This window comes from Athene cunicularia, assembly GCF_003259725.1.
Source record: "Athene cunicularia isolate RWA chromosome 9 unlocalized genomic scaffold, athCun1 chr9_part1, whole genome shotgun sequence".
Taxonomy (NCBI): Eukaryota; Metazoa; Chordata; class Aves; order Strigiformes; family Strigidae; genus Athene; species Athene cunicularia.
The window spans coordinates 10,904,172-10,929,970 of record NW_020799110.1 but is presented as its reverse complement, the minus strand read 5'-3'; the positions used below and the strand labels follow the sequence as shown (position 1 = coordinate 10,929,970).

Here is a 25,799-nt window from a genome sequence, read left to right as displayed (position 1 = left end):
ACAAGTCTTCCCTAGACAGTATAAATAAATTTATATTCATCACAAGAAACAATTTTTCATTTTCTGCTATTATAGACTCTTCCATTGATTTTGACCAGTATTTTATGTATATGACAAGCCTTTGTAGCCTCAGGTATACTGCTGAACTTCTGAGGTGATCAAAAAGTATCTCTGGTGTTTTCCATGTGTATTTTTCAATTTACTTTCATAGCTCTAATTACAGCAGACCCCTTATCCAAACTGCCCCTTGGAGGAGCTCCTTGCCCCTGCTGCAGCCACCACCCAGTGCTGATTCTGATGGGAGTAAACAGTTGCTGCATTAGAAAGGACTTGCCAAAAATAAACTCAGCAGAATTTTAAAATTAAAAACATCTGCCCTAAAAGAAATCCTCTCTCTGTATCTTCACTCTTCAGCAAGTTTCAGCCTGCCCCTTTTCTCTGCTGGACTCAAACCAGTTATCCTCTGACAGATTTAAAGATGCCTTATACGTACTCTGCTGCATCAAATCTAGATATTCTCAGTGAACTGTAAGTCATCCATAAATAAAACCAATTGCTAATTTTTCCTTCATATCTTTTATTAGTCACCATCAACAAAAGTTGACTGAAATGTTATGAATGATGACAGTAATATAAAGAGGCAGAATTTTCCAGGTGTGTTTTTCCAAACTCCATTGCTTTTGAAAACAGGATAACTCCAAGATAATGAATTAATTTTTGAAGTCTGCCAGTCTATTTTGTCGTTTTCTCACCAGTGTACCAGATTTAAATCTGACAGGCCAGACAGCAACACCACGATACCTTTATGGCTGAGAATGATGGTGTGTTCCAGACCAAAAGAACTTTTACCCCCCCCCAAAAAAAATCACCTTCAAGAGCAGGTAACAGGGTCTGAACAAAATTACCTGCTATAGACAAAAGGTGGCTTTTGGAACAGAAATTCATATCCAAGGCAAACAATGTTATATGGTCTCAAGACACACATTCACAAAAGTAAATAAGATTGCTTAATAGATGGGCTGTGACATACTGCACACATCCACCCTAGCGTGGAATGGCACAAACCCTGTACGGGTGGGGCTGCAGCGTACCCCCCAAAATGGGCTCTGTGTTGATCTGCGTCACTCCCTCAGGCAGGCGGAAGGTGAATGCCCGAAGCAGACTGGCAAAGAAAATAAAGAGCTCGGTCCTCGCTAGGTGCTCCCCCAAACACACACGGTGCCCTGCAGAAGGAAGAGGGGAAGGACAGTGAGTAAGTTACCCTGACCTCTTCATCCTCACACAAAGGAAAGGTATTTTTGCTGAGTCCAGAATTTCTTTAGGACTTAATGCAATCGGTGGCACAAAACTTCATGTGATTCTTCCTTTAAAGAATCCTATCTGCAGCTATAGATCAATGTGCAATCCTCTGCTCCAAGTTTCGCTTCAGTTACCTCAAAAAACTCATCTTCATTTGAATGACAACTTTAAAGAAATTTGTCCAATCATGTAAATGAAGAATAAGTACTTGTTCTTCCTGGGAGATGTCATACTCCAGTTTTGTATGCATAAAGCATCAGCACAGCCACTTGCAAGTACTTTCCAAATGTATGTCTGGTGTTGAAATGTATGCTCCAAATCAATAACCATGATCATTAGGAGAGAATTTCCTTCCAAAAATAGAGTTGGATGTATACATTTGTCAGGATATCTCTGATTTTCCATGTTAGTATTTGTTCAATAGAACAAATGTTTATAGTTGGATTGGGAAATGTTACTGGAAATAATCGTGTTGATTTTACCACTGTTTTCCACAAAGAGGATTAAAATAAATGACCAATAGATTTTTAATAGACATCTTATTTGTACAGTCCCAAAGCAAACCATTAATGTTTGTGCTGTCAGTCCATTTACCTACTGAGAATGGCAGAAAGGCTTCTTGGCTCACAAAGTTTCCATCCTTATCCAAGAAGTGACCAGGGTTAAACTGTCGAGGTGTTTCCCAGTGCTCTGGGTCATACAAAGATGAAGCAATATTTGGAAGAACTATGGTGCCCTGAAAGGAGAAAAACATTCACTCGGTTCTGGCTGTCCATCCTCCCTCAGCAGTCAGAACCAGGTAGGTGAGACCAGGGTCAGTTTGCTTCCAGAGTTCAGTGGTGTGTGCTGGTAGGCTCATTTCCCCAGTAAGAACTGTGAGGAACATGAAGTGGTTTTGTTTCAGAACATCAGTTCAAGCCTGACTGTGGAGGTGGCTGTGTCAATAGAAACTAACAACTTTATTTGTAATAAACTACTTTCACTCCTGAGATAAGAAGTTTCTGTGATTTAGTCTCTTTGACAAAGGTTGCAAACCTTCATGCTTTTCTCCGGATCTGTCACAGACTTTTGGCAGGCAAAAATTCAGTCAGAAATCTTTCCAATGCCTTATGAGCACAAATCAATCACAGTACCCTTCTGTATCAACCTCTAAGGTTTTGTCTTCATTGGCTTGTAGAAACACTCGCTAAAATCACCTGTTCCATCCAGGGGCATCTTTCACTACTGATAACTCTCTCCCAAAAGCTGTGTCACTCAACTCAGCCTGGTGGATGCTTTCTTGTCCTTGTTCCCTGGGCTATGACTCAGAGGTATCCAACCCCACTGCTGTTGAGGAGAAGACCCTGGCACAAAAAGATTTTAATCACACCTTGCTCTACTGATGCAGGAAAGGTCTATAGCAACTGAGAAGCTGTGTCTGTACCTTTTTGAGGGGAAAGCCAAGCAACGTAGTGTTCCTCACACACACTCTGGGCATGCCAACTGAGATAATATTGCTGAAGCGCTGAACCTCATGAACCACAGCGTTTGTGTAAGGCAGATCTTTCCGATCCTCGTAGCAGATTAACTGGGAAGGACTCAGAACTGCATCCAGCTCCCTCTGCACTTTCTCTGTGGAGAAATATTCACCATTTCAGGTGGAAAAATATATCAAGTATTTTCACTAATTCCATTTTCAAAGGCATTTCCCATTTAGAACTATTAGGACAGCCACAAAATTAATGTAAAAATGTAAGTAACTTTTATAAAGAAAAGTGACAGTGTTCCAATAGCTTAAACATATGGGAGCTCTACTTCTGAGTCTGAAGTAATTTGACTGTAGATTAAGGCAATACATTTGTTGCTCAAAAATTTAAAACTCTTAAAGAGTTGCCTTACTAACACTTAAATGCAAGAGATAACTGATTTATCTTCATGTTTTCTTTTTGCTAGGTGCCTCACACACCTACAGCCGGTTAGAACCACTAAGCTCACAGCTCTCTGGCATTTAACACAGGTGAATCTGGGCCTTAAAAGCCTAATTCCCATTAAAAGGAAATGATTCTTATGTAGGACGTCTGTTAAGTGAAGCAATGCCAACTAAAACAATGTCCAACTACCTTTAAAGAAAAAAAAAAAAAAAAGAGATAATCTGCTCCTTGGTGCCTGATTCTGATCAAGAATAGCATTATTTAAATTATTTATAATTTAACAACAAAAGTATAAAGTTTGTTTTGTGAACTTCAAGAAAGGAAGTACATACATAATAAAAATGCTTTAGATTTTTACAAATTATTTTTTCTTTTTCCAGGCCCTATGAAGCAACACTAAGATGCAGGGAAGCCCATTCTGCATTGATCAGTTTGTGCTCATTCACAAGAAGCCTGCTCAGTGACTGCCAGCAGTCCTTCACACAACCATGTTAGGTAGGCCCTGACAGCAGAGATTTAAGCACCTTACAGAATTTTAAATGTATATCCAAAAAGATTTTTAAGTAAACTTATTTCTATGAAGAACTAGCTTGCAAAATCAAGCACAACTACTTCAGGATCAATATAGCTTGAAGCAATCAGCCACTGCGTCAGTATAACTATGCATGTCTGTTCCAGTAGTTCAGAGAACAAGGAGAGCTCAAGTCAGAGATTAGGCAAAAGGCCAGACTTTTCCATATGGTGCTTTATGGAACTGCAAAACATTGTCACTGGGTGTTAACACAGGCAAAAGTATGAACAGGTTCAAGAAGAAGCCACCAATTAAATGAGGACAGATGTACTGGTGTCAATTCATCACGAGAGTCTAGATGCAATGTATGACTCAAGAAACTCAGGAAGGATCATTCTGCACACACCCTGCTTTCCCAAGTGTGTGCAAGGTATTACATTTAGACAAATAAAATTATTCTGGTGAGTCAGCACTTTCATAACCTTAATTACATTACGTGATAATAAACATGCAATAACACAACATTGAGTAGACCACCATGTCTGACTGCTACAAGTGCAGCAATTTTTTCATATCTTCATCTTTTTCCTCCATTTAAAATCCTGTTGTCCTCTGGGTATTTGTACATATTCTGCTATCTAATAATGAAGTTTCTATTATCCAGCATAAGAGAACATTCTTTCTTTGGTTTTCCTTTAGTGCTCTATGAAAGTGATTGATGGTTATTTAAAATCTAGACTTAAACTTCTTAAATATACATTGACATATCAGATGAGCCATCAAATTCCCCTCCCGACTGGAATAATTTCTGTTGCATGAAACTCAAATACACCACAGAGTTAATTTAAACACAATTAAATAGACAACCTGATACTTGGGATCATAAATGGACTGATGGACAAAAATAAAGTCAAAGTTGCCAGTTGACCTTTAGGTGCTTATCTTTACTACTTCTGTGACCCACAGAGCACAAGGAAGAGCAAGACTCCCTCTAGCCCTCAGCACTGATACCCCGCCAATACAAAGCAGAACTGAAGGTAAGTTTCCAAGGAGTGACATTCCTACTATCACACATTAGTTTCTGTTTAATTATTTTCAGCCATTGGTCATGTTTACAGCTAAGACAGAACCCAACTCAGTTTCTTGAAGTACCATCAGCACCTCACCAATGGCTGCAGCAGTGGCCACTGTTCCTCTAAGGTTTATGTGTGCAAACCCTCTGGCTTCCCAAACAGCAGCTCCAGTCCTCTTACTCCATTGACTACCCTACCACAATCTGTTCCCAAAGACCTCAACCCCTCCATCTCAATCAGCCACAGCTTCATATATATATATATATACACACACTTATACATATATACACACATATATATGTGTATAGATGTGTGTACATATATATATACACACACTTCCCATACTGTTGACTGGGAACTGCCTTATGCTTGTGACTGCTTTAAGAGCTTGTTACAGATACTCTGGATCTACCAGTGCTGCCCAGTGCAGATACACCGGTACAAAAAGGTCCATGAGCCACTAGTCATATACCAGTATCTAGGCATAATCTCTGATCCATGAAAATGTTATGCCTTGGCTGTTCTGTTGCATCAGGTACTTGTGACGTGCTTATCCACTCACCCTGGACATCTGGATTTGCCACCATATAGAGCAGGCCCCAGTTCAAAGTAGTGCTTGTTGTCTCTGATCCACCCAAGAAAAGGTCATTTATAGAATAAACCATGTTGTCTTCATTGTACGTAGACCTGGGTTCATCTCTGGACTGCAAATGAGAAGATGAAGTAGAGGTTTATACATGAAAGTTAGGAAAATCAGAATAGCTTTAAGTGTAATTTTATCACTGGCTCCAAGCTGTAGTGTGTTCTGCCTGTGTTACAATACAAAGAGACTGATGGAGAATATTAGACACTGAAGATGATTATCAATATGAAAAACTAACATTTCACAAATGGACAAGGCATGTTCACTCCACTCTTAATTATGAAACTAAATCACGTGTTCTCCACAGAAAAGGATTGTTGGCTTAATTGTGCCAACAGTGGTAGATTTAGAACATTTCATAAGTAAACGTTCCTCTGAAGATGTGTACCAACATGTCATTCTTGTCACCTCCAGTCATATTCCATCACTTAGTTTTTCTACCAAGGAATACAGTGACCAGGGCTGGGGCAGAACACTGGTCTGTCAAAAGTTCTTAACCTGTAATGTTCAGGCTGCTTCTCCACTACAAGGCCACAATGACTCACGTACAGCTGTTCTGAGGTTTTGCAGTTTTCAGTTAGAAGTGTGAGGACATGTTAGAAGTGTGAGGAAATCATGAAAAAATATCGTTATGGTTCGGGAAAATTCATTGTCTAAATTTAGGGAGGTTATGCTCAGATTATGCCAGTAGGACAACTGGAAAGTGGGAAGGATGTTTTTCACTGTTGTAATATCATCTCATATTTTTATATTGCCTATGCATATCTATTAGAGACAGTTCAATTATTTTCATAAACAAACTGGGATGATTTCCACCCAGCAGAGTCCCAGAACAGCTTGCTGAATCAATTTCTGGTCCACTGATGTTCAGGTCTCATAAATCTTAGAACAGCAGTGAAAGACTTTAGAAGCAGTTAAACACTTTGGAAGACCAGATACGTTAGTATTGCACCAGTATTAAAAAATTTTAAACAAGAAAATCCAAGGAACTAGAAGCCAGTTAGGCTGACATCCACCCGGAATATAAAAATATAGCAGCTGATATAGGAATCAATTAATAAAGAATTACTAGCCAGAAATACAAATTAATGCTGTTTATTATAATATAGAAAAACGATCTTGGCAAGGACATCTGATCTGATTTTTGGATAGAATCACCAGCTTGGATGATAATGACAGTTTCACAGTTGCATTATACTTGGAGTTCCACAAGATAGTTCCTTTCATTCCCCGTAATAATAAAAAAGTCAAGCAGTACAAAGTATTCATGAGACACATGCTAAAAGACGGAAGAGCTGACTGACAGAAACAGCTAACAGCCATTCTGTTCTGGATGCTTGTCTCTGCAGTGTGGATATCTCATTTGGGTCTCTGAGCCACTCTTGCCTTGTCACCCCCCCATGACACCAGTGTCATCTTGCCACCTCCTCCCCTTTCTCCTTTTTCTTCCTACCAAAGCAGAACAGGACAGGAATATTGCTTACTGCAGTGGAGACAAGGAGAAAGGGTGATTAAATGGAGGTAGAAGGAGTCACAGAGGGGAAGGGCAGCTGCTGGTTGAGGGATTAGGAAGGGAATCCATCTCCCAAGAGATTCAGACAAATTAAAATTGATCTTGGTAAGGTCTAGAAAAGGGAGCTATGTGTCCCCACTCACAGTTTATGCAAGCCTGCTACAGCCTTTCAAAACCCTACGGATTCCCACCTACCTCTACTATGCCTGCCTGCCCCAAATGCCCTTATTTTCACAGTTCCCTTTGTTTGCTTGAAACTTCATTGACCCTGGCACTGTCCTCTTGTTCAGCCTTGTCTGAAACTCCACTGACTCCCAGATTATTTCCTCACAAAATGCTCTCAAAATCCAACTGTCCTCTTGCAGCTGTATCTCTTAACAAACCCTTACCAGCCAAATATCCTATCCAGAACATCACACTCTTGTCTCCTCAAGACCTTCCCAGGTGTCTTATGGTCCACTTAGAAATTCAGTATTCTTTCCTGGAGGCCTGAAATAATTCTGTAATTTGTGCTAATGACAAAAAATGCAGCATATTAACCTGCCCTTTAATGAAAGGATTGCAAGGTGCTGTGGCATATCAATAATTAGAAAGGATTTAGCAAGTCCCTGGTTACTGGATTCACATTAGGATTTGTATGAAAGGTAAGAGATTGTGATAGAAGGGCTCAGACCGGATGATTTAATGGTCTATTTCACCTTATTCCCCATGAATGTATGATCAGGCAGAATAAATACTTACCTTTTCAATGTGAGCCAGGTAAAAGTCAATGAAATCCTGGGGTTCATCTGGTATCCCATGCTCTGTGTGCATTCTGATCTCTCTCCTTGTAAAAGAGCTCAGGACCTCATAGCAAGACAAAGCTTTCTTATGAGGGCCAGGGAGACGGCACATCAGCCAGGGGAAGATTTCGTACAGCTGTGGGAGTGACACACAAGTGATACCACAAAGTTTCTGTCACTAGAAAATGCATTTTAGGCCTACTAAAAAAAGAAGGTAATATCCATGTTAGCATGTGTTTTTGGCATCATTAGTAAATTATTCTGACAAAGACTATGATTCTATTTTCACATTGCAAAACAGTACAATATATAATTTCTAGCTGTGTTGACGGTAAGATTCGGAGTTTCACAGGCTTTCAGCTCAACCACAAGCCAAATTAGAATAAGTATAATTAGAATGAACGGTATTCATTTATTCAGTTATTCAGGTCACGTATTCTATCACAATGAGCTATGTTCAGTCGCTTAAAAAGTGAGACCCTGCCCTCCAGTGGAGAACACCAGGAAGGAAGAAGCAAAGCCCTTGCAAACTGTCCTCAGCAGGACGTGCAAAAGCCTTGGATAGAACCCCCAGCAAGGGCCGGCTACCAGCGGCTGCTCTACGGCCTCCGTAATCCCCCACAGCGCTCTCTACTGATCGAGCTTTCAAGGGTCCCCAGTAAATCTTGAAATATCTGAAACTCAGAAAAGCTGAGAAACAGCTACCTGACAGTTTTGAGTGCTCTCCACTAGAAAAGAAGGGGTTAGCTGACACAATCAGATTAATTTTATCCTTCTGTTTTACTGCTTGGGAAAATCTGGCCTAAAAATAACTGGTTTCTACCTATTCTGATAGCTAGAAAGTTCATTCTGATTTTCAGCCTATATTTATGCCTGGGTAATTTGTATACGTTGTTCTTGTATCTGCAGTGTATTTTCTCTTAATAGCTCTTTTTTTTTGCTTGAAACATAATCCCGTGACTTATTTATCAGCCTAAGGTCTATCCTTTCTCAGTCATCATTTTGCTGAGCTCTTCTTGTACGCTCCTAATTATACCACAAAAAGCACATTACTAGGTGGTCACTGGAGTCTGGCTGAATTGGATAGTATGTACTTCTGTTTTTTTGGAAAATCAGTTCTTATTGTCAGACATCCAATTATCAGTTAATTATTGTCTTATCACAGAAAGGGAGTAGTCCAGCCCTTGGTAAATTCACATAGAACTTCATGTCCTTTTTGTTCAGTTTCATTTCTGGTATTTTTTTTCTTTCAAAATCTGTTCAGAAGCCTTACATACAACTGCGATCTGGCTAATCATGTACAGGTGCCCAGATTACACGCATTCCTACTCTCAATGAATGCACTTTCCAGCTACTATGGCACCCTAACTGTAAGCAGAATTTAGCTGTCAATGTTCAAGACAGCAGCTGAGTCCATCCACCTTCCTGGCTACCAGTCCTGCCAAAACTCCTCCTTCATTTCTGGAGTTCAGAACAGCATTCTCCTGTTCAGTACCTGACACCATGGAATCCAGTTAAGAAATGGGGATGTGGACACAACAATGTCCACTTTTTACATAATACTGAGCACTCTTTGGACCCAGGAAGTGAGGAGACTGCAGCCCTCCATCTGGAACAGTTTGAACCCCTGTTCTTATTTCCCACGACAGGATCTTATTCATTAGATTAAAGCAAAGCTAGGACGGGAAGGAGAGAAGAAAAGGAGCTATGTTCTCTATGCCAAAAGCAGGTCTCACCTGCCACCACTACATGCAACTCTGCAGGTCCAAAGCTAGGCTAAGCAAAAGGAAACCTGGTCATAGCTCAGTGATAAGAATGCTCCATGGGATGTGGGGGTAAAATCTCTCTATTACAGGGATTGCTTATGTGTTTTACATTAAGGAGCTACTGCATAAGACATATGGGACTTCAGAAGTGGAACCAGAACTCCTGGGCAACTCTGAATACACTTCTGTGCAAAGCAGGCCTCTTCTTGTGTTGGGTAAGTCCTTGACTCTCAGAAGAGTGATGATCATTTTGATTGCCAAGCTTTACAGGTGTATTTGCTGGCTTAGCATTTCCCATCTGCTGCTGCCTGAGTCTAGAGCTGCTCCTCACTCAGAGTGAAGGAGTGGAATTTCTCTAGGGAGTCCTCAAGTCTCCACTTCTTATAGAGGAAATGGAGATAAGTAGCCACAGACAAAACACTTAGGTATTTGAATCATTATTCTGTCTGCTGACTGCATATAAAACAGTGTCTAAACTTGGCATGTGAGTCCCACTTTTATGCCTGACATTTGGTATTTAACAATCATGATGTCCAAGGCAGGAGTCTTCTGTGCATGGCAGCTGAGAAACCAAGGAACAAACATGACCAGGAGCAGTCCATCAGCTTGTGCCTTGCTGCAAAGATTTAGGAGCAAACTACCCTACCACAGTACTCAAACAGAGGACAAGGAACACAAATGGCCAAGGCTGGTATGTAGAACATTACCATCACACTTCGCACTGCCCAGTAAAGCTGCATAGGATATCACTCACCCATCTGAAAACTTTTACCTAGCAGCTACCTCTTGAATCTTCATTTCTCACCTTCTGTCTTATTCAGAAAAAGACAACAGATCATTTACTTACATGATGAATAAAGCTGCCTCCAAATTTGAATAGGTGCTCTGTTGCTCTAATCAGTTCATGGAAGGATTCATCCTCTCTGGAGAAGCGATGTCCAAAAACAACAGCACAAATTACATTTGAGACAGAATGAACAAGAGGGAAAGAAGGATCCAGGGGTTTCCCTGCAACCATAATAATAAATGTCACTGTTAATGTCACCTATTCAGCTTTAGGGAAATGAGAGAATAGGTTACCACAAGAATTTTCAGGATAACACTGCATTTCACAGAGAAGCAACAATCTGCTTGCAAAATCGTAATGTCAAACTGATTCTCTCAACAATCCCATAGTCCTAGGAATGCGTGGCACCCTAAAGAAGCACCAAATGTGTAAAATATTTCATTATATAATAGAGAAAATTTAAAGGTAAGAAAAAAAGAATTATATGCAAGTTTGCTGTCTGTCAAATTCAAAATAGGTCTCTCAAGCATGGGAAGGACCGAAAACATTGTGGTCAAAGGGAATCTGAGGGGAGAACTGTAAGAGAGGCAGCTTTACTCAGCAAGAACATAAATACATGCAAGGCTACTATGTTTTGTCTGACCTTGCTAGAGATGTACAACCTCCAGTAAGATAAAATGTCATAAACTCCTTTCAATCGTGTCAACAAAATAAAAACTAATTTTAAAGCAATTACTTGAAAAACTAATCTCAAAAAAGCTATTTTCTGACTCCAGAATAAATGACTATAAACAGCTATATTTATGTATGTACTGATGCAACTGTTCAACACCTAGTGCACAATTCTGATTGCAATTTATTGTTCTGCCCCTTCCTTTCCTGCAGACATGGTCACATCTCAATCTCTCCTAGTTCTTAAACCATGGGATTGGACTAGATTTAATTACTTGTAACTGATACAATGCTAGCCACAGCATGTCCTGATTTACTGTACCTTTGCATAATGATCAGTATTGGGAAATACAACCCACATGCTCCTAACTAGATTGATCAAAGTAAAATGCTGTAATGAAGACAAGTCACTGCTTTACAGAGTGCATGCAAATAGTGTTATAAGAATTAATTCATCGGATAATGTGTCTATATCTTTATGCACAAGCACCATGTATGAGCCAGCAATGTGCTCTTGAGTCAAGTAAGGTCAAGAGCATCCTGGGCTGCATTAGGAAGGGTATTGCCAGCAGGGCAAGGGAGGTGATCCTTCCCCTCCAACCAGCACTGCTGAGACCCATCTGGAGTGCTGGGTCCAGTTCTGGTCTCCCCAGTATAAGAGAGACATCAACATACTGGAACAAGTTGAGCAAGGGATTTAAGCATCTGACATAAGAGAGGCTGACAGACTTGGGACTGTTTAGGCTGGAGAAGAAAAGGCCCAGGGAAGTGTGTTAAATATGTATAAATACCTGATGGAGTGGAATAAAGAACATGGAGCTATAGGCTTTTCTCAGAGGTATCAAGTGAGGCAATGGGCAAAAACTGAAATAAATTAAATTCTGCCTAAATATAAGAAACTTTTTTACTGTAGGGCTGATTGAACACTGAAACAGGTTACCCAGAGCGGTGGTGAAGTCTCCATTCTTGCAGATATTTAAAAGCCAACTGGACTGAGCCCTAAAAAATGTGCTCTGATTGACCTGTCTTTGAGAAGGCGTTAGACCAGACTCTTTTCAGAGATCCCTTTCCACTTTAAGCATTCTACGATATAAATAATAAATAAGCTCCAGTTTTGCTTCCCAATTTTAGTAGTTTTGTAAATAACTTTGAAAAAGAATAGTCTCCCACTGCATTTGAGAACACAGGATAGGAGTCTTTGCATTTTCAGCCCATTCCACATAGACATTCTAAGACACTGCACACTATCTTGTGGAACAAAAGCTGCCCCTGAACTTAGAGCAGTTCAGAGAAGTTCATTAAAGACATCAGCCTAATGACAAAAATGAATCAGTATTCATTGCAGAGGTACCTTTCATGCTTGCAAAGAAAGCTACCAGGTAGTGAGCCTCTTCTTGAACACGATGCTCCAGACCTCTTTTCCCAAGACCAAGGTTGCGTAGAGTCCTCAGTGCAAACCTTCTCTGCTGCTTCCAGGTGTGACCAGTTGCCAACATAATCCCTGCATCCATTCAAGGAAGAGCTTGTTATGCTAATATTTATTATAGAAAAAGAGTACCTTAAAAGATTTACTAAATCACAGAATATAATGAAACTATTGCATTGCCTATGACCACAAAGACACAAAGGAACAGCTGTGGCATGTAAGCATGTGGGAAGGGCTAAAATGGACAAACCCAACTGGGTAATAAGACGATTTGCAGGTTTACGCTTGATCCAAGACAACCAGCTATCTCAAAGTTTGACAGCTGTTTCTCTAGACATTCTCTGAAGTGCTTGCCTCCCACTCTATTCTATGCTTGGAGCTCACTCGACCAGTATAATGATTCTCATGAAGGGAAAAGGGGAAAGAGTTCTGACTGTCCCCAGTCAGGGAGAAAAATTCCTGTCCACAGGGCAGAAGAGTTCAGTACATGGGCTTTGTGACAAATACCTTCAGAAGAAATAAACATATATTAACAGGACCTTTAATGTAGTGTAAGAATCACCAATGACTGAAACAAATTCAAATTAGAAAAATTTAAGGAATTTAGTTTCCTTAAAAAGAAGCTGAGGTCTCAAATAAAATAAAGGTTGTTTCATAATGTGTGTGTTGATGAAAATCAGGAATTTGGGAATTTCCAGTACAGTTGGGGAGTATGAAACGTGCAGCATGGTTGAAACAGAAGTACACTGAACCTCTAGATGCAACCGTGGGAATAAGAAAATATTCACAAAAGGAATGAAATAGGAAGATCTCACTATCAAGGTCACTTTTCAGTTGAAAATGTAATGCTGGGAGGCAGCAAGTCCAGGACAAGGAAGCGTGCTGTTTCCTGCTCTTCTCCACTTCTCTGTGGCACAACCTACCTCTGAATCTGCTCCAGTGAATATTTCACACAAGGCATTATGAATCTTTTTCCTTTTGTTCATCCTTTCCTCCTACTACTATCCAAAGGCTATTTCACCCTTCCTCCGTTGCAGTTCACCTGTCAGTCATTCCTCAAACACAGCTACTGTGTTACCTTTGGAAGTGGTTACAAGCCACGAAAGACCTGCAGTTTGCCAAGATGATGCTTCTGTGCAATATTTATGGCAAGAAATCCTCACCTTTTCCTTTGGCCATTGCTCTGAAGAAGGGAGACACTAGCCTCCCAGAAACATCTTCAGGGTACGTGGTCATACCATCCTTAACTGCTTGATATCCATTCAGGACGATCACTGGGGCCCATCCAAACCATAAGGTGAATATGTTGCCATGAATTTTTGCCACCTATAGATGAGAGGGAAGCCAGGAAAGCACAGATGAAATCCCACACACTTCAAACAAACAAGATGAACCTGTTTTTACACTGATTACAGGACCAGCCCTAAGGTGAAATGACGTTCTCCATCTTTCTCACAAGATTACAATTATCCAGCGTTCACTGTTGGAAACAACTGAACATTTTAGCTTTTCAGAGCCACAGATCTATGCTAAGACATGTTAGATAGCTTTTATTACTGTATATAAACCAAGGCTCAGTTCACAATGATTCATGTGATAAAGGGTATTTTCTATATATTAATTTCTTTCAAGAGGGTTTCTATCCTTTGTGCCGGTAAAGTGGTGCAAAGGGAACACAGAAATGTCAGAGAAGTAACTAGCTTGTAGAGACTGGACCAGTCTTCTTTGTCCCAATATATTTGCATATTTAGGTACTGGATCTTGAGTACGGTCGTTGTGTCTCACAGTGTCCTTACTTCCTGTCCAAACCTGCCATTTGGTTGGAATAACCAGTGTGCCTCATCCAAATCACTGACAGAAGTCACTGGAGTGGTCTGCTGAGATCCTGGAACCCTGTGAGAGCCAGTAGAATGGAGATGGCTTTGGGCACAGAAGTCCAAAAAACAAGTAACAAAAGGTTCACGGGGGTTTTTTAGATCCTGGCAATACAAACAAGCCTATACACATAAAGTGCATCTTAGGTGTCTATTTCCCCAAGCAAGAGAGCGCCAGTGCTCAAAAAGCTCAGAAAGCTGACAATCCATGCTGTGAAGGTAAACTTTTTTTTAATAGTATTTCCTTTCCCTAACTGCAAATCTGATATATTATTCCCTAGAGGTATTTGATCTTAAATTATATCAATTTTCACATGAATTTGTCAAATTTAGTGTTAAGGGGTGATGCAAGGTTATCAAGTTTCACATTAGTTTGTCAAATTCAGCGTTAAAGGTGATGGGTTTAAGCATCAGAATGATTTTCACACATTCAGAACTTCCAATACTAGTTTTCTTAGCTTGGCAAACTACTTTATGCTGCAATAACTTTTACTTATTTTGTCAACCAAACCAGCAGTTCCAAACCAAACCAAATGCAGTATCACAGTGGCTATTTACCAGTTACAGTATGTTACCTAAGGTAGTTTTGGGAGAGGATGTTTTCAACATCAGAAATGGGAAATTACAAAGACTTTTAAACAATTAGGAGTATTTGAAAATAAATACCTTCATGAGAAGATCACGATTAAACTGAAAGTTCAGTTGTATCAAGGTCCCAAAAACTGGGAGAGGGATTGGTCCAGGAGGAAGCTGTTTTCGTACTCGCTGCAACTTAAAAAACTGCATAATTAGAAGAAATACAGCCAAGGCTATAAGCACTTCACTTATAGTCAACATTTTAACGGCTGCTTTTACCAGCTTGTCTTTATTGAAAATAGGCTATTGAAGATATTAAGGCTGGTTGCTCAACCAGTTTTTTCACAAGAGTTTCATTTTCATAAAATAACTATTCCCCGCCCCTAACCCTCCCTCTCTATTATCAACCACTCCCTTTTTGTCCCACTCATTACATTCTCATGCTCAAGCATATTTATAGATGCATATTCCACTCCTCCTTCGCATTCAGATGAATATTTATCAAATCTAGATGACAGAATTTGTGGGAATGGTATCTTAAAAGACCAGGGCAAAGATTTTCCAGGCAATTTGGATACACATAGCCACACGTAAATTCTCCATCTAATTTTCTGAAACAATTGTGGATGGTATGTGCTTCTAAGAATAGTTCATGAATGCTTTTAGAAAAGCAATAGCCATACATACAAATTAAGCATGCAAATATAAGTGGATATTAAATCTTGGAGTTTTTAAAATGTTTTGTATATATTCCATGTACACGTATATCCAGTAATGGCAAGGCTGATAAAACTTAAAAGCCCACATTTATCTTAAGATAGATAAATGAGTTTCTAATGCTTAATACAAAAAGCAAAATCTAGGCTTCCAAATTGACTTGAAAATATAACTGGTTTAATATATAACCTCACTTTTTTTTTTTTTCCCCCGAACCTATTTGCAATAGCTAATTCACTGAGGGTTTTGACTGCTTCTGAATTTCCCCTTTCAATCTTGACATAAAGGTGGATACGCTAAAGGATATTTGGAGCAATCATCAGGAAGCTTGCCAGAGAAGTAAAGCAAATGCATATAGAAAGTACATCTAGGATGGAACACAGAGATTAAAAAAAAACTGGGAAAAACCTCCTAGGAATCTTGATCTACAACCAGAACTAAGGGCCCCGGCAAGAACCAGTCATGACATGTGTGTGCCATACTTGGTAACTTGAGTCTGCAGCCAAGGCTCTTTCCAAGCCTCAGCATACAGAGGGAGTATAAACCTGGCATGAGGGGAGTTTACATGCCTGCAATCAGACCATGAAAACCACGTGAGAGGGATTCTGGGCACCACATAATGATGATAGTTGTAACCCTGTGTTACAGACCTAGATTGAAATGCTAATGGATAATTCCTTCCCTGTGAAAAACCACCCATCCCCTGAAAACAAAACTCTCGTAAAAGAAATCAGTTTTCACTAATCTGAAAATCTGGGACTCGTGCATCAGCTGCTTCTTTCAGGCGCTCTGTCTTTGGGACATAAACTGCTTCACAGGATTTGTGCCTCTGGAACATGAAACACTCTTACCCAGAAAGAACAGCCTGGAGTTTGCCCGCACATTTTCCAGGTGTCCGACTCAATTATCCTCCACCCACTGCACCGCGTTACGGCTAAAGCATAACTGACCAATGTTTATTGACAAAGAGAGGGATGTTTCCATGTTCCTACAAAAACTTTGTTTACAATAAAAAGCTTGTTTTTCAAGGCAATAATTTCTAATGTAACTGTCTCCTTCAATAGAGAAAAAGAAATTGTCTTTAGAAAGAAACTCTGATAAGTTTTACTTGCCCTGTTTCCAATGTAATTTTACAAAATCTACTTTAAATTCACCAATTTATCGGATTTTTTTATTTGGAATCAATGTAGTATGCTTCCCTGGCCTCTTAGATACTGAAAAATTTTCTATCTAAATGATTTTTCTCAAAAGGAAAGGTAATTTTTGTCCAATGACCCTTTCCATGGGGAAGTAAAGAAGTTAAGACCTGGGGCATTCACCGCCCCCAGGGCTGCAGCCTCACAACAGGATCTCTCCATTTCTTTCTTTAGCCTTGCAGGCTTGAGTTTTCACACCACCAGTTATTTCTCACAGATCCAGGTATTCCGATACCCTCCAACCCCTTGTCAGATACACCCATATCCTTCGTCATAGTCTTAAGACCAGCCTTGTTCCTTGGCCATCATTTCTGCTCACTATTTCCTCTGATACAGGGATCCATGTCTCCTCTCATGCTCTGGCCAATTCAAGAGGCTTTGAAACCTTTTTCCTAGTGGTGTTTTCCTGAGGGAAGAAGATTTCCTGTCTTTTCCAGACTTTGGCCCTCTGCTTCCCTCCATGATGCCAAGGCCCTGCCCTGGCAGCAGTCGCGTCCTCCTTCCCCATCTAAAATGGGGGAACACCACAGGGGCAGGAGCAGCCAGGAAAAAATAAAAAGGTAGGAAATGGAACCAAAAATAAAGCAGATTGGCACTTGCAGTCACTGCTGTGCTGGAAAAGGGAGTGGGCATGAGGAAGCAGCCCAGGCAGCCATTGTGGGAAGCCGCTCTGTAAGGAGGTGTGTGGTTCCCTCCAAAGGGCTGCGTGACGCAGTTGCGCAAACCATTCCCTGCGAGCCAGCAGCCTGCCTTCCCCTCAGGTTGTCTCCAGGCACCGGTCCAGGTGCTTTTTTCCCAGATCTTTCTGCAACATTCGCTTGTGACAGCTCTGTTGCCTCCTTGCTGCCCACCCAAGATGGCAGCCACAGACTTGTCTACAGGCCAGCCAGCTCCTAGAAGGGATTCCCTACCACAGCATGAGGCGGCCAGCGGCATCACATCACCAGTCCCTCTGCCTTCCTCCATGTTGGTCGCAGACCAGTCTTCTCTCTGCACTCAGCTAGACTTCCTCTGTATCTCTTCTGTAGCTGCACCTCCCTCTTCCTGAGGAACCACATTAAATCCCCATCTTTCTCCCCACCAGGTAACACTCTAGGATTTAAATAGAATATAGGTGTTTTGACCTTATACTTCTATGGCAGGCACTAAAGATTCAGTTTAAATTCCAATATTCATCTTGGATCTCCAGTTTCTCCAGGGCTATCTTTGTTTCTGCCAGATTTTCAAGTGTGAAACTCTGAGACATTGGGGTTCACTTAATTTTTCCCAGATATTTCTCTAGGATGACACAGCTTCTTGAACCATGCTGATTAAACACAATAACGCATCCCACAAGTGATGACTTCCAAGTAGCAAACTTTTTTTTAAGTCTTTTAGCAGAATCCAGACATTGCGGCATACAACCAAAACCCTCCCAACATCACGGGTTTCCTAAAATGATGAAACAACAGCTGCAGGGACTCAACCTAACACCAGGGACGTGGCAGATCCTTGGGAACATGGATCAGAAAACCAAGAAACAAGGATTGAGTAATTCTTGCTTCTTGTGCAGAAATGGTGATTACGTTCTCCAAAACTACACACATTTTCACAACAAAATGAACATAGCTGACGAGGCTATTTGCAATTACCTACCGGAGAGAGGAAGGGATAATCTGGCACGCACTCGGTCTTTTTTTCTTAAGCTTTCTGACAACCACTCCTTTTCCAAGACAGTATTTTCTTACTGCTCTAAGTGACAATAAAGCCTCAGGATGCTTTCTTCAACGATGACATTCCCCTGTATCGTCTGGTTGTGGAGATAAAGTGACTGCAATCCATACTGTCATTATCCATACTATCGTTATCAATATACTGTCATTATTAATTTTAACGCATACAAAGCAATGCTGTTAGGGAACATAACTATGGCTACGATACATGTAATTTAAGAAACTGTATAAAATAGGGAAAGACAAACAATCGCATAGTGTAGGAAAGGGAATAAAAACAGAAAGAGGATACAAGGGCGAATCAGAAAGAAGATGGAAGACAGTAGAATGAAGAACACCTGCCAAATCTACATAGAACAGAAGGGAGTGAGTTGAGAGGAGAAGAATAGGTGGAGATATTTCAGTAAGGAAAGCATAAGAAGGAGGAGCAGACAGCATGGGCCTGGACAATATCCAAATTTAAACTTGGAGGTGGAGGACATTGTATAAGAAAACAAATGGAGGAATATGCAGGGGAGTTGAAAACACAGGTGTAAAAAAGCACATTAAATAGGAAGGGACTGAACCTGCAAGCATCTACATTAGGAGACAAGAGAAGGTAAAGACACGTTCTTCCTCTCCCTTTTGTGCATCAGTTCAGAGTTATGCTGAGTTCAGAGTTGAGTTCAAAGAAATTGGCTAGAGCTCCCTCCAAAGGCAAACAGTGAAGAGATCTTATTATTATATGAGCCAATTTCATTTGTGTTTGGGATTTATGACAAGGTACTTCAGCCCTGCCTGGATTCACTACACCATACGCAAAGTGTGTGCGGCCCTCTGAAAGCTTATTTCACACCAGCCTTTGTGACAGAGTGAAGCCAAATGCAGCCAAACTGGGCGAAAACGCTCACCAAGCCCCATTCTGAGAAAAAGCAAGCACGGAGGACGAGAATCGCTGTTGCCCTGCATAGCGTTCCGGGCAGCGGTTACAACCAGCAAGAGAATTCCCGGCTAACAGCTTCTCTCTTCTGTGGGGAATAGGATGGCCAGTAATTTCTTACGTGTCCACGCCACACCAGTCCTGCACCTTTTATTTTGCTTGGTGGGGACTACACTCCCTCTCAGAAACTCACGTTACTTACAGGAAAAGCAGAGCGTGTGGTCATCTTAAGCTGTTAGTCCCTCTCTGCTCTGTGCTCTTCTACAAATAGCATCAGCTCCTGAAGGCAGAAAGACAAAGCCACCATGGTTTTTGTAGTAAGTTCAGTTGGCTGCTCTTCAGCAGGCACCAGAAAACGGGAGCGAAGTGGCACCGAAAGGGAGCACCCCCAGGAAGACCAAGACTGTAGTTCAGATTATTTCTTTCCAGGATTTGTCCCTTAGCCCTAGAAAAGGGATGAAGAGAGCTCAAACAGTGGTACTGCACTCTCTCCCCTCCCCTCTAAAAGGGGAGCAGAGCTTGCTTTGGAGCCACTACACACAGCTTGCATAGCAAGCACGTTCAAAGCTGAATTTAATGCTCTTAAATGTTTGCATTTAATCTGGCACGTGTGGTTTTCCCTAGAAAGTATGAACACTTACCCCAGATTACTACAGATTTAAGAGTAGGCAGATACATTTTTATCTCATAGTAGGTGACACTGCAGGATTACATTCCAGTTTATCTAGGAATATTTTGTAATCTGCTCAGATCCTTAAGGCTCAGTCCAAGGCACATTAAAAAGAATCTGAAAAGAAAATCTCATTAATTCTCAAATGACCCCTAATAGCTTGCCTAGAGGGTGGGCTCAAAACTGTATTTTTAGGCACTTATAACAGTCCTTCTAGAACAATGGGATTGACCTTATTCTTTCTACTAACTTGTGAAACTGAATGACATCTTCTGGTGGAAGAATAGTCCAGGGTCAGCCTTGACTAGAGAACAAAACAAAGAGCAAAAAAAGTAGGAAAACTGAGAAAACGGGATAGTTTGGAAAGATGGTACAGACTGTAAAGGGAATGGAACACTTTGGAGAAGTGAGGCAAATGTGGGGAAGAAGATGAGACAGAGTTTATGGAGGGAGCCAGGGTGTTGCACAGTTGGGAAAAAAATCTCGTTTATTGACACTCGATAACTTCAACCCCTATTTGTTTCTGAACTTGGTAGACATGTTAACCAGTGGTGCAGCTGGAGCTAGCCTGGAATATGGTTCTCTCACACTAGAAAAGGAAGATGACTGTGGGTTGTTTTAGATCTGAGGCATGGGATTCAGCATACTTTATTTGATGGAAAATGTATTTATGAGGTTGCCTAGGCTCCATTTTCTTCATAATTACTAAATGAAGCCAGCAGCAGCATTTCTTCAGTGCTATCTGCCAGCATTCTTCAGGACTACCGAGTTTTAACTTCAGTGCTAAAGGCAAAGCACTGCTGCTGTCACTGCCTCTCCTCCTGCCATCCATGTGGATACGAATGAAACACCCCCCTCACAGTGTGGAGCTACTGCCAGGGGGATGTTTGCAGTTCCAGCATGGAGGGGGCTTCACACCAGTCACCAACCTGTCTGGACACGCTGCCATCCAGCCCACAGCAGCAAAAAGGGTTGGACCATCCCCTAAAAGTAATCCTGGAGGGGAAGATACAGACAACCCAGGTTTCACCCTGTGCAGATTACTGAATTCACACATCTCTGCCCTTTAGACTGAGGTGCTTTGAAATACAAGGTAGGCAGAGGTACCCGAAACAAACAGAGCTTTACTTCAGTCCCACAGAGGGCACCATCAGATATCAGTGTATAAAAATAATCCTTCGTATGTTGGCATACAGTATCTTTGTACATCACACAGGAAGAACACACTCCCAATGCTCTCAAAAAAATCCCATGTTAACTCTCTGTAACCAAACTAGCAAAAAAGTTAAATAACCCATTTTTTGCCAAGTCCTTAAGCACCGTGTCCAGAAAGGACTTCAAGGATTCTTCAATAGTGCCAAATCTTCTCTTGGTTGTGGCGTGCTGATTTAAGCTGACCGATGTGAAGTCATCTACCTGTGATAAAGAATCCACTAAAGAAATGAAAGAAGACATGAAGCTGAATAAATTATTGGAGAATCTTAAGCAAACACCACCAGAAGACTACCTGTCATGAAAGACATGTTCCCACGTTGCTGTCAACAAGTGGGCTCATAAAAAAGAACAATTCATCAACACTTTGTGTCTGATCCCCGTTGTCATTTGTCTTCCAGTCCCTGCTCCCTGCCTGGATTAGGAAGAGCTCTCCACGCCTGGCTCATAAAGCCGCTCCTCTGTTGTCACCTGGAAGGCTGAAATACCCTGAACTGTCTTGCCAGATGTCAATGACAAAGTTGCCCAACAACAAACCTGATCAGTCGAAGGGAATGTTATCTCAGATCATATAATTTGCCTCTCTATAAAGCTTCTCTCAAGAGCTTCTCTCAACCCCTGCACCCTCTAATATCCTGGGACAGACTGGAAGACCTCTAAGCCTATCTCCACAAATGCAGCTGTGGCTTATGAGAAAGAACGCACAGAACTTTAATCACGAGACTTCTAATTTATAGCAATAAAAAAGGCACAACTCTAATTCTTCCTCTTCTTCTTAATGTCTTTATTTGTTACACATCATGAGAAATTTCCAAGATTTTCCAAGCAGAAAACAAGAACAAAAGATTTGTAGGTACAAGCCTCAGGATGCAACTGTCTGAAAAGCGCCTTTCAGGATAGTGATTAACCAAATCAAGAAGAAAGCAAAAATCTTAAAACATGCAAAAAGGAATTCACATGCAGAAATAATCTTGCAGAGTAAATCTTCCCTGAACACGTGGGGCACCATTTCCTACCGAGGAATGGCACAGAGCCGGTAGGGAGGTGGCTTCATTGTGCTCCCAAAAACAAACTTTGTACTGACTTCTTTCACACCACCTGGCAGGGTGAACGCGAATGCCTGTAACAGGGTGGAAAAGACAATAAAGAGCTCCACCCTTGCCAGCAGCTCCCCCATACACACAGTGTGCCCTGTGAAAAGACAGAAAAGGCAATCAGCCAAATGATTCCTATCACACCTTCCTTTTTAACCTGCCTGGGGTTTTGTTTCTTTACTTTTTTGCAGACTTTGTCCTTCTCTCTTAACTCACTTTGTCATTTAATGATTCAGAACTGAAAGGCTGCTTGTTATTTCCACCAAAAGTTTTAATCTGTATTTACAACAGGTGGCAAGACATAGAAATGATCACCAGTTTACACTTACAGTCTTCCTAGCACTATGCATTTTGCTTCTACTGTTTTGGTAACTGGATCTCTTCTTCAAGAGAAACAATCTGTCTTCCAAGAGGAACTTGTCTACGTGTCATTCCTTCTCTTCCAATCTTTTCCACATACAACTGGACATCTCTCTTCCTGAAAATCTTTAAAAACAGTGGAATGTGTTTATATATATCTATTTGTAGATGTATTCCCAGTTATGTTGGGGAATGCATGGATCTTAATTTGTTATCACGAGGAGTAAATAAATCCCTGTTCAGTGCACATACCTATTGAAAAAGGTAAGAATGCTTCTCTGTTCACGGAGTTTCCATCTGTATCCAAAAAGTAGCCTGGGTTGAACTGATCAGGTGTCTCCCATTTTCCAGGTTCAGACAGAACAGAGTCCATGTTTGATAAAATTATGGTGCTCTGAAAAAAAAAAAAAAAGAGGAGCAGTGGCTTCAGTTCTGTCTTAGTGTTCATATTCATCATAGAAGCAAATAATGACAAAGGAGCAAAGAATCTAAAGTCGTAATTTATAGTCTTTTTTTTTTTTTTCCAAAACTTAGATCAAGCTTTAAAATGTTTCATAAGAATTTTAAACTTTTGAGAATGTTGCAACTCCCTTTCCATTATTACTTGCTGTCAATAAGTTCAATAAAATAAATGGTCAGGATTTTATAAAGTTCATATTGTTAAAATGTGTTGCTTTTATTTTTTTCTATTGTCACTAAGTATTTTTATTACTTATTCAGCTTTTGAGTTACAGAATACGATGAGTATCAGTTCAATTTTCCTATTCCTTACTCAATAATTTCTGCAATGCTAAATTTGTTTTGAACAGATTCAGAAAACAGGAACAAAAATTAAACAGAAAAATGAAGCAGTGATGGGAGAATATTTAGAAACAATCCCCAGTGTACCTTTTAGTTACAAAACTTGAAAATACTTTAGTTTCACTATAACATTTGCAAGATAGTGCATTTAAAAGCTGGTGTTACGAAAATAATTTCAAATTTGCAAGTTTTTCAGTAAAATGTTTTCTCTATTTTTACATGGCCTCTGTTCACCAGCTGATAAACCATTTTGACAGGGGACAGCCCTGAGATTGCTGGAAATGAACCTGTTTATTTCAGCCACAGACATCAGATATTCAAGGATGCAGCATATTCGTACCTTTGGAAGAGGAAATCCCAGCAGCCGTGTGTCCTTCACGCTCTGTCTGGGAAGTGCAGTTAGGATTATATTACTGTATCGCTGGATCTCATGAATTACAGCGTTTGCATAGGGAGACTTTTTTCTGTCCTCATAGCAAATTAAATGGGAACAACCCAGAAGAGCATGCAACTCCTTCTGGACTTTCTCTAAGGAGGAATATTTAGTGGTTTTAAAGCTTGTAAACTCTATACTCATAATTTTTTTTTCCCTATTGCTTTTTATAGTAATAATGACATCCAACAAAATTAAAAAGATATTTTATAAAATAAGAATGCCTTCAAATTTCCATACAGATGACCTGAACAGAATTTGACACGGAAGTTGTTTATGGGTTGTATACTCAAGTAATCCTTTAAAAATAACGGCAGCAGACAGAGTCCTTCTATAAGAGTATCTAGGTGTCTGTTAAGTCTACTTCTCTGAGGTAATTTATAAAAACATTTTCATTAATATTAACTTTAGAGGCAGGCAATCAACTGGAAAATTAAATATTAATTGTGTATTGAACACCAGTTTAGTAACTGATCAAGGATTTTTCTTCAGTCAGAACTACATAGATTTTGCTTGTCATCTACAGATGGCCTAATTGCTATTCTCTAATTACCTGCCTTGGGAAGCACTTACACAAATTAATTTTTCTCAAGGACTTTTTCTTCTTTTTTTTTTTTTTTACTTACAATCTGAGTTGAAATGGTAATTTCTCATTAATTTCTGAGCTGAAATGGTCTCATTAATACTACAGCCTTTATCACTGCAATTAGATTGACCCTATGCATCAGGAAGCTTAAGACTGTTTTAATGTACCCTGACAGGATGAAAGATCATGTTGTGAAAATCCAGTATGTGCAATCCAGTCTCAGATTTTAGGTCTTCTGAGGAGCTGATAGGTAACAACAGTGGGAGATCATTCTCCTTACCTGTTCCACCATTTTTGTCTTGACAGCTTCCAGCTGTGCCTGAACCCAGCTTAGACTCTCAAATACAAGGCCTCTGAAGTGATGTGTATATCTTTTGATCCTTTCTATGCTGCACACTCTGACTCTTCTGTTCCCTTATTTACTCTGACAACCTGTATCTTTCTTCTGTACGAGCTCTACTACTATTTGAACATGTATAATTTCTAAAAATTTACAGAACTGTTGTGGGTGTACTTACTTTGAATATCAGGATAAATCACCATATAGAGCAATGACCAATGTAAAGTGGTGGCTGCAATTTCTGTACCTGCCAGAGAGGTCAAAAATACTCTGGATCAAGTTGTCTTCATCATAAGTAGCATCAGCATCTCCTTTAGTCTGCAGATATGACTTGGATAAATCAAATTATGGCACATGAAAAAGAAGTAAACCACCTTGCATCACAGAAATATTTACTGATACTATCCAAAATTAAAAAAAAATAAAGGGCTAAAAAAAAACCCCTTTCTGAATAATATGAAGACATTTTGTAATACTCTTCAGTACATTTGTCAATTTATCCTATGCACATACATACACATTTTGTTCATCAGCCATGATGTTCTCAGCTTTCTACTCCTGCTGCAAATCCCTTCGTAACAGTCATTTCTAGTTGTACTTTAACCGTTTGCAGATCTGTTATTATTGTGGTTACAGATAACCTACCTGTAAATCTACTTACATTATTACTTCATCCCTCTCCTGACATCTCTTAATGTCAGCCTTTTTTAAATTTATCTACCTATAAGCTTTTCTGTGAAGTTGTCTACTTCTAAATTTGTATTAGACATTATAATAATCAACAAAGCACTTAAAATCCCTTGTTGTTAGTGAAGCATAAGAAGAGTTCAGAGATACTCACTTTATCTATCTCATCCAAATAGTAATCAATAAAATCTTGATTTTCATCTTGTTTTCCTTTTTTTTTGCGCCTTTCAAGTTCCTTTG

The 25,799-nt window shown here is 40.1% G+C and overlaps 2 protein-coding genes across 4 annotated transcripts in view; one reads left to right on the top strand and one right to left on the bottom strand.

The window, feature by feature from the left end:
- The window catches only part of LOC113483319 (cytochrome P450 2J2-like), a 74,950-nt gene that overhangs the window by 22,721 nt on the left and 26,430 nt on the right, over window positions 1–25,799 (top strand). The window lies entirely within an intron of this gene.
- On the bottom strand, window positions 568–25,799 carry LOC113483317 (cytochrome P450 2J6-like). Of its 3 annotated transcripts, XM_026854796.1 has the most exons (13): window positions 25,714–25,799; window positions 25,051–25,190; window positions 20,018–20,163; window positions 19,579–19,656; window positions 14,923–15,036; window positions 13,546–13,708; window positions 12,308–12,457; window positions 10,345–10,505; window positions 7,691–7,867; window positions 5,356–5,497; window positions 2,723–2,910; window positions 1,894–2,035; window positions 568–1,223 (listed from the first exon to the last, which is right to left on the bottom strand). In XM_026854796.1, exons 4-13 carry the CDS (start codon window positions 19,600–19,602, stop codon window positions 1,045–1,047), a joined length of 1,440 nt encoding a protein of 479 aa, XP_026710597.1. In that variant the 5' UTR covers window positions 19,603–19,656; window positions 20,018–20,163; window positions 25,051–25,190; window positions 25,714–25,799; the 3' UTR covers window positions 568–1,044. The 3 variants fall into 3 exon arrangements, with proteins under 3 accessions (XP_026710597.1, XP_026710596.1, XP_026710598.1); XM_026854795.1 differs by lacking the exons at window positions 19,579–19,656; window positions 20,018–20,163; window positions 25,051–25,190; window positions 25,714–25,799 and having other exon boundaries at window positions 14,923–15,093; XM_026854797.1 differs by lacking the exons at window positions 1,894–2,035; window positions 19,579–19,656; window positions 20,018–20,163; window positions 25,051–25,190; window positions 25,714–25,799 and having other exon boundaries at window positions 1,133–1,223; window positions 14,923–15,093.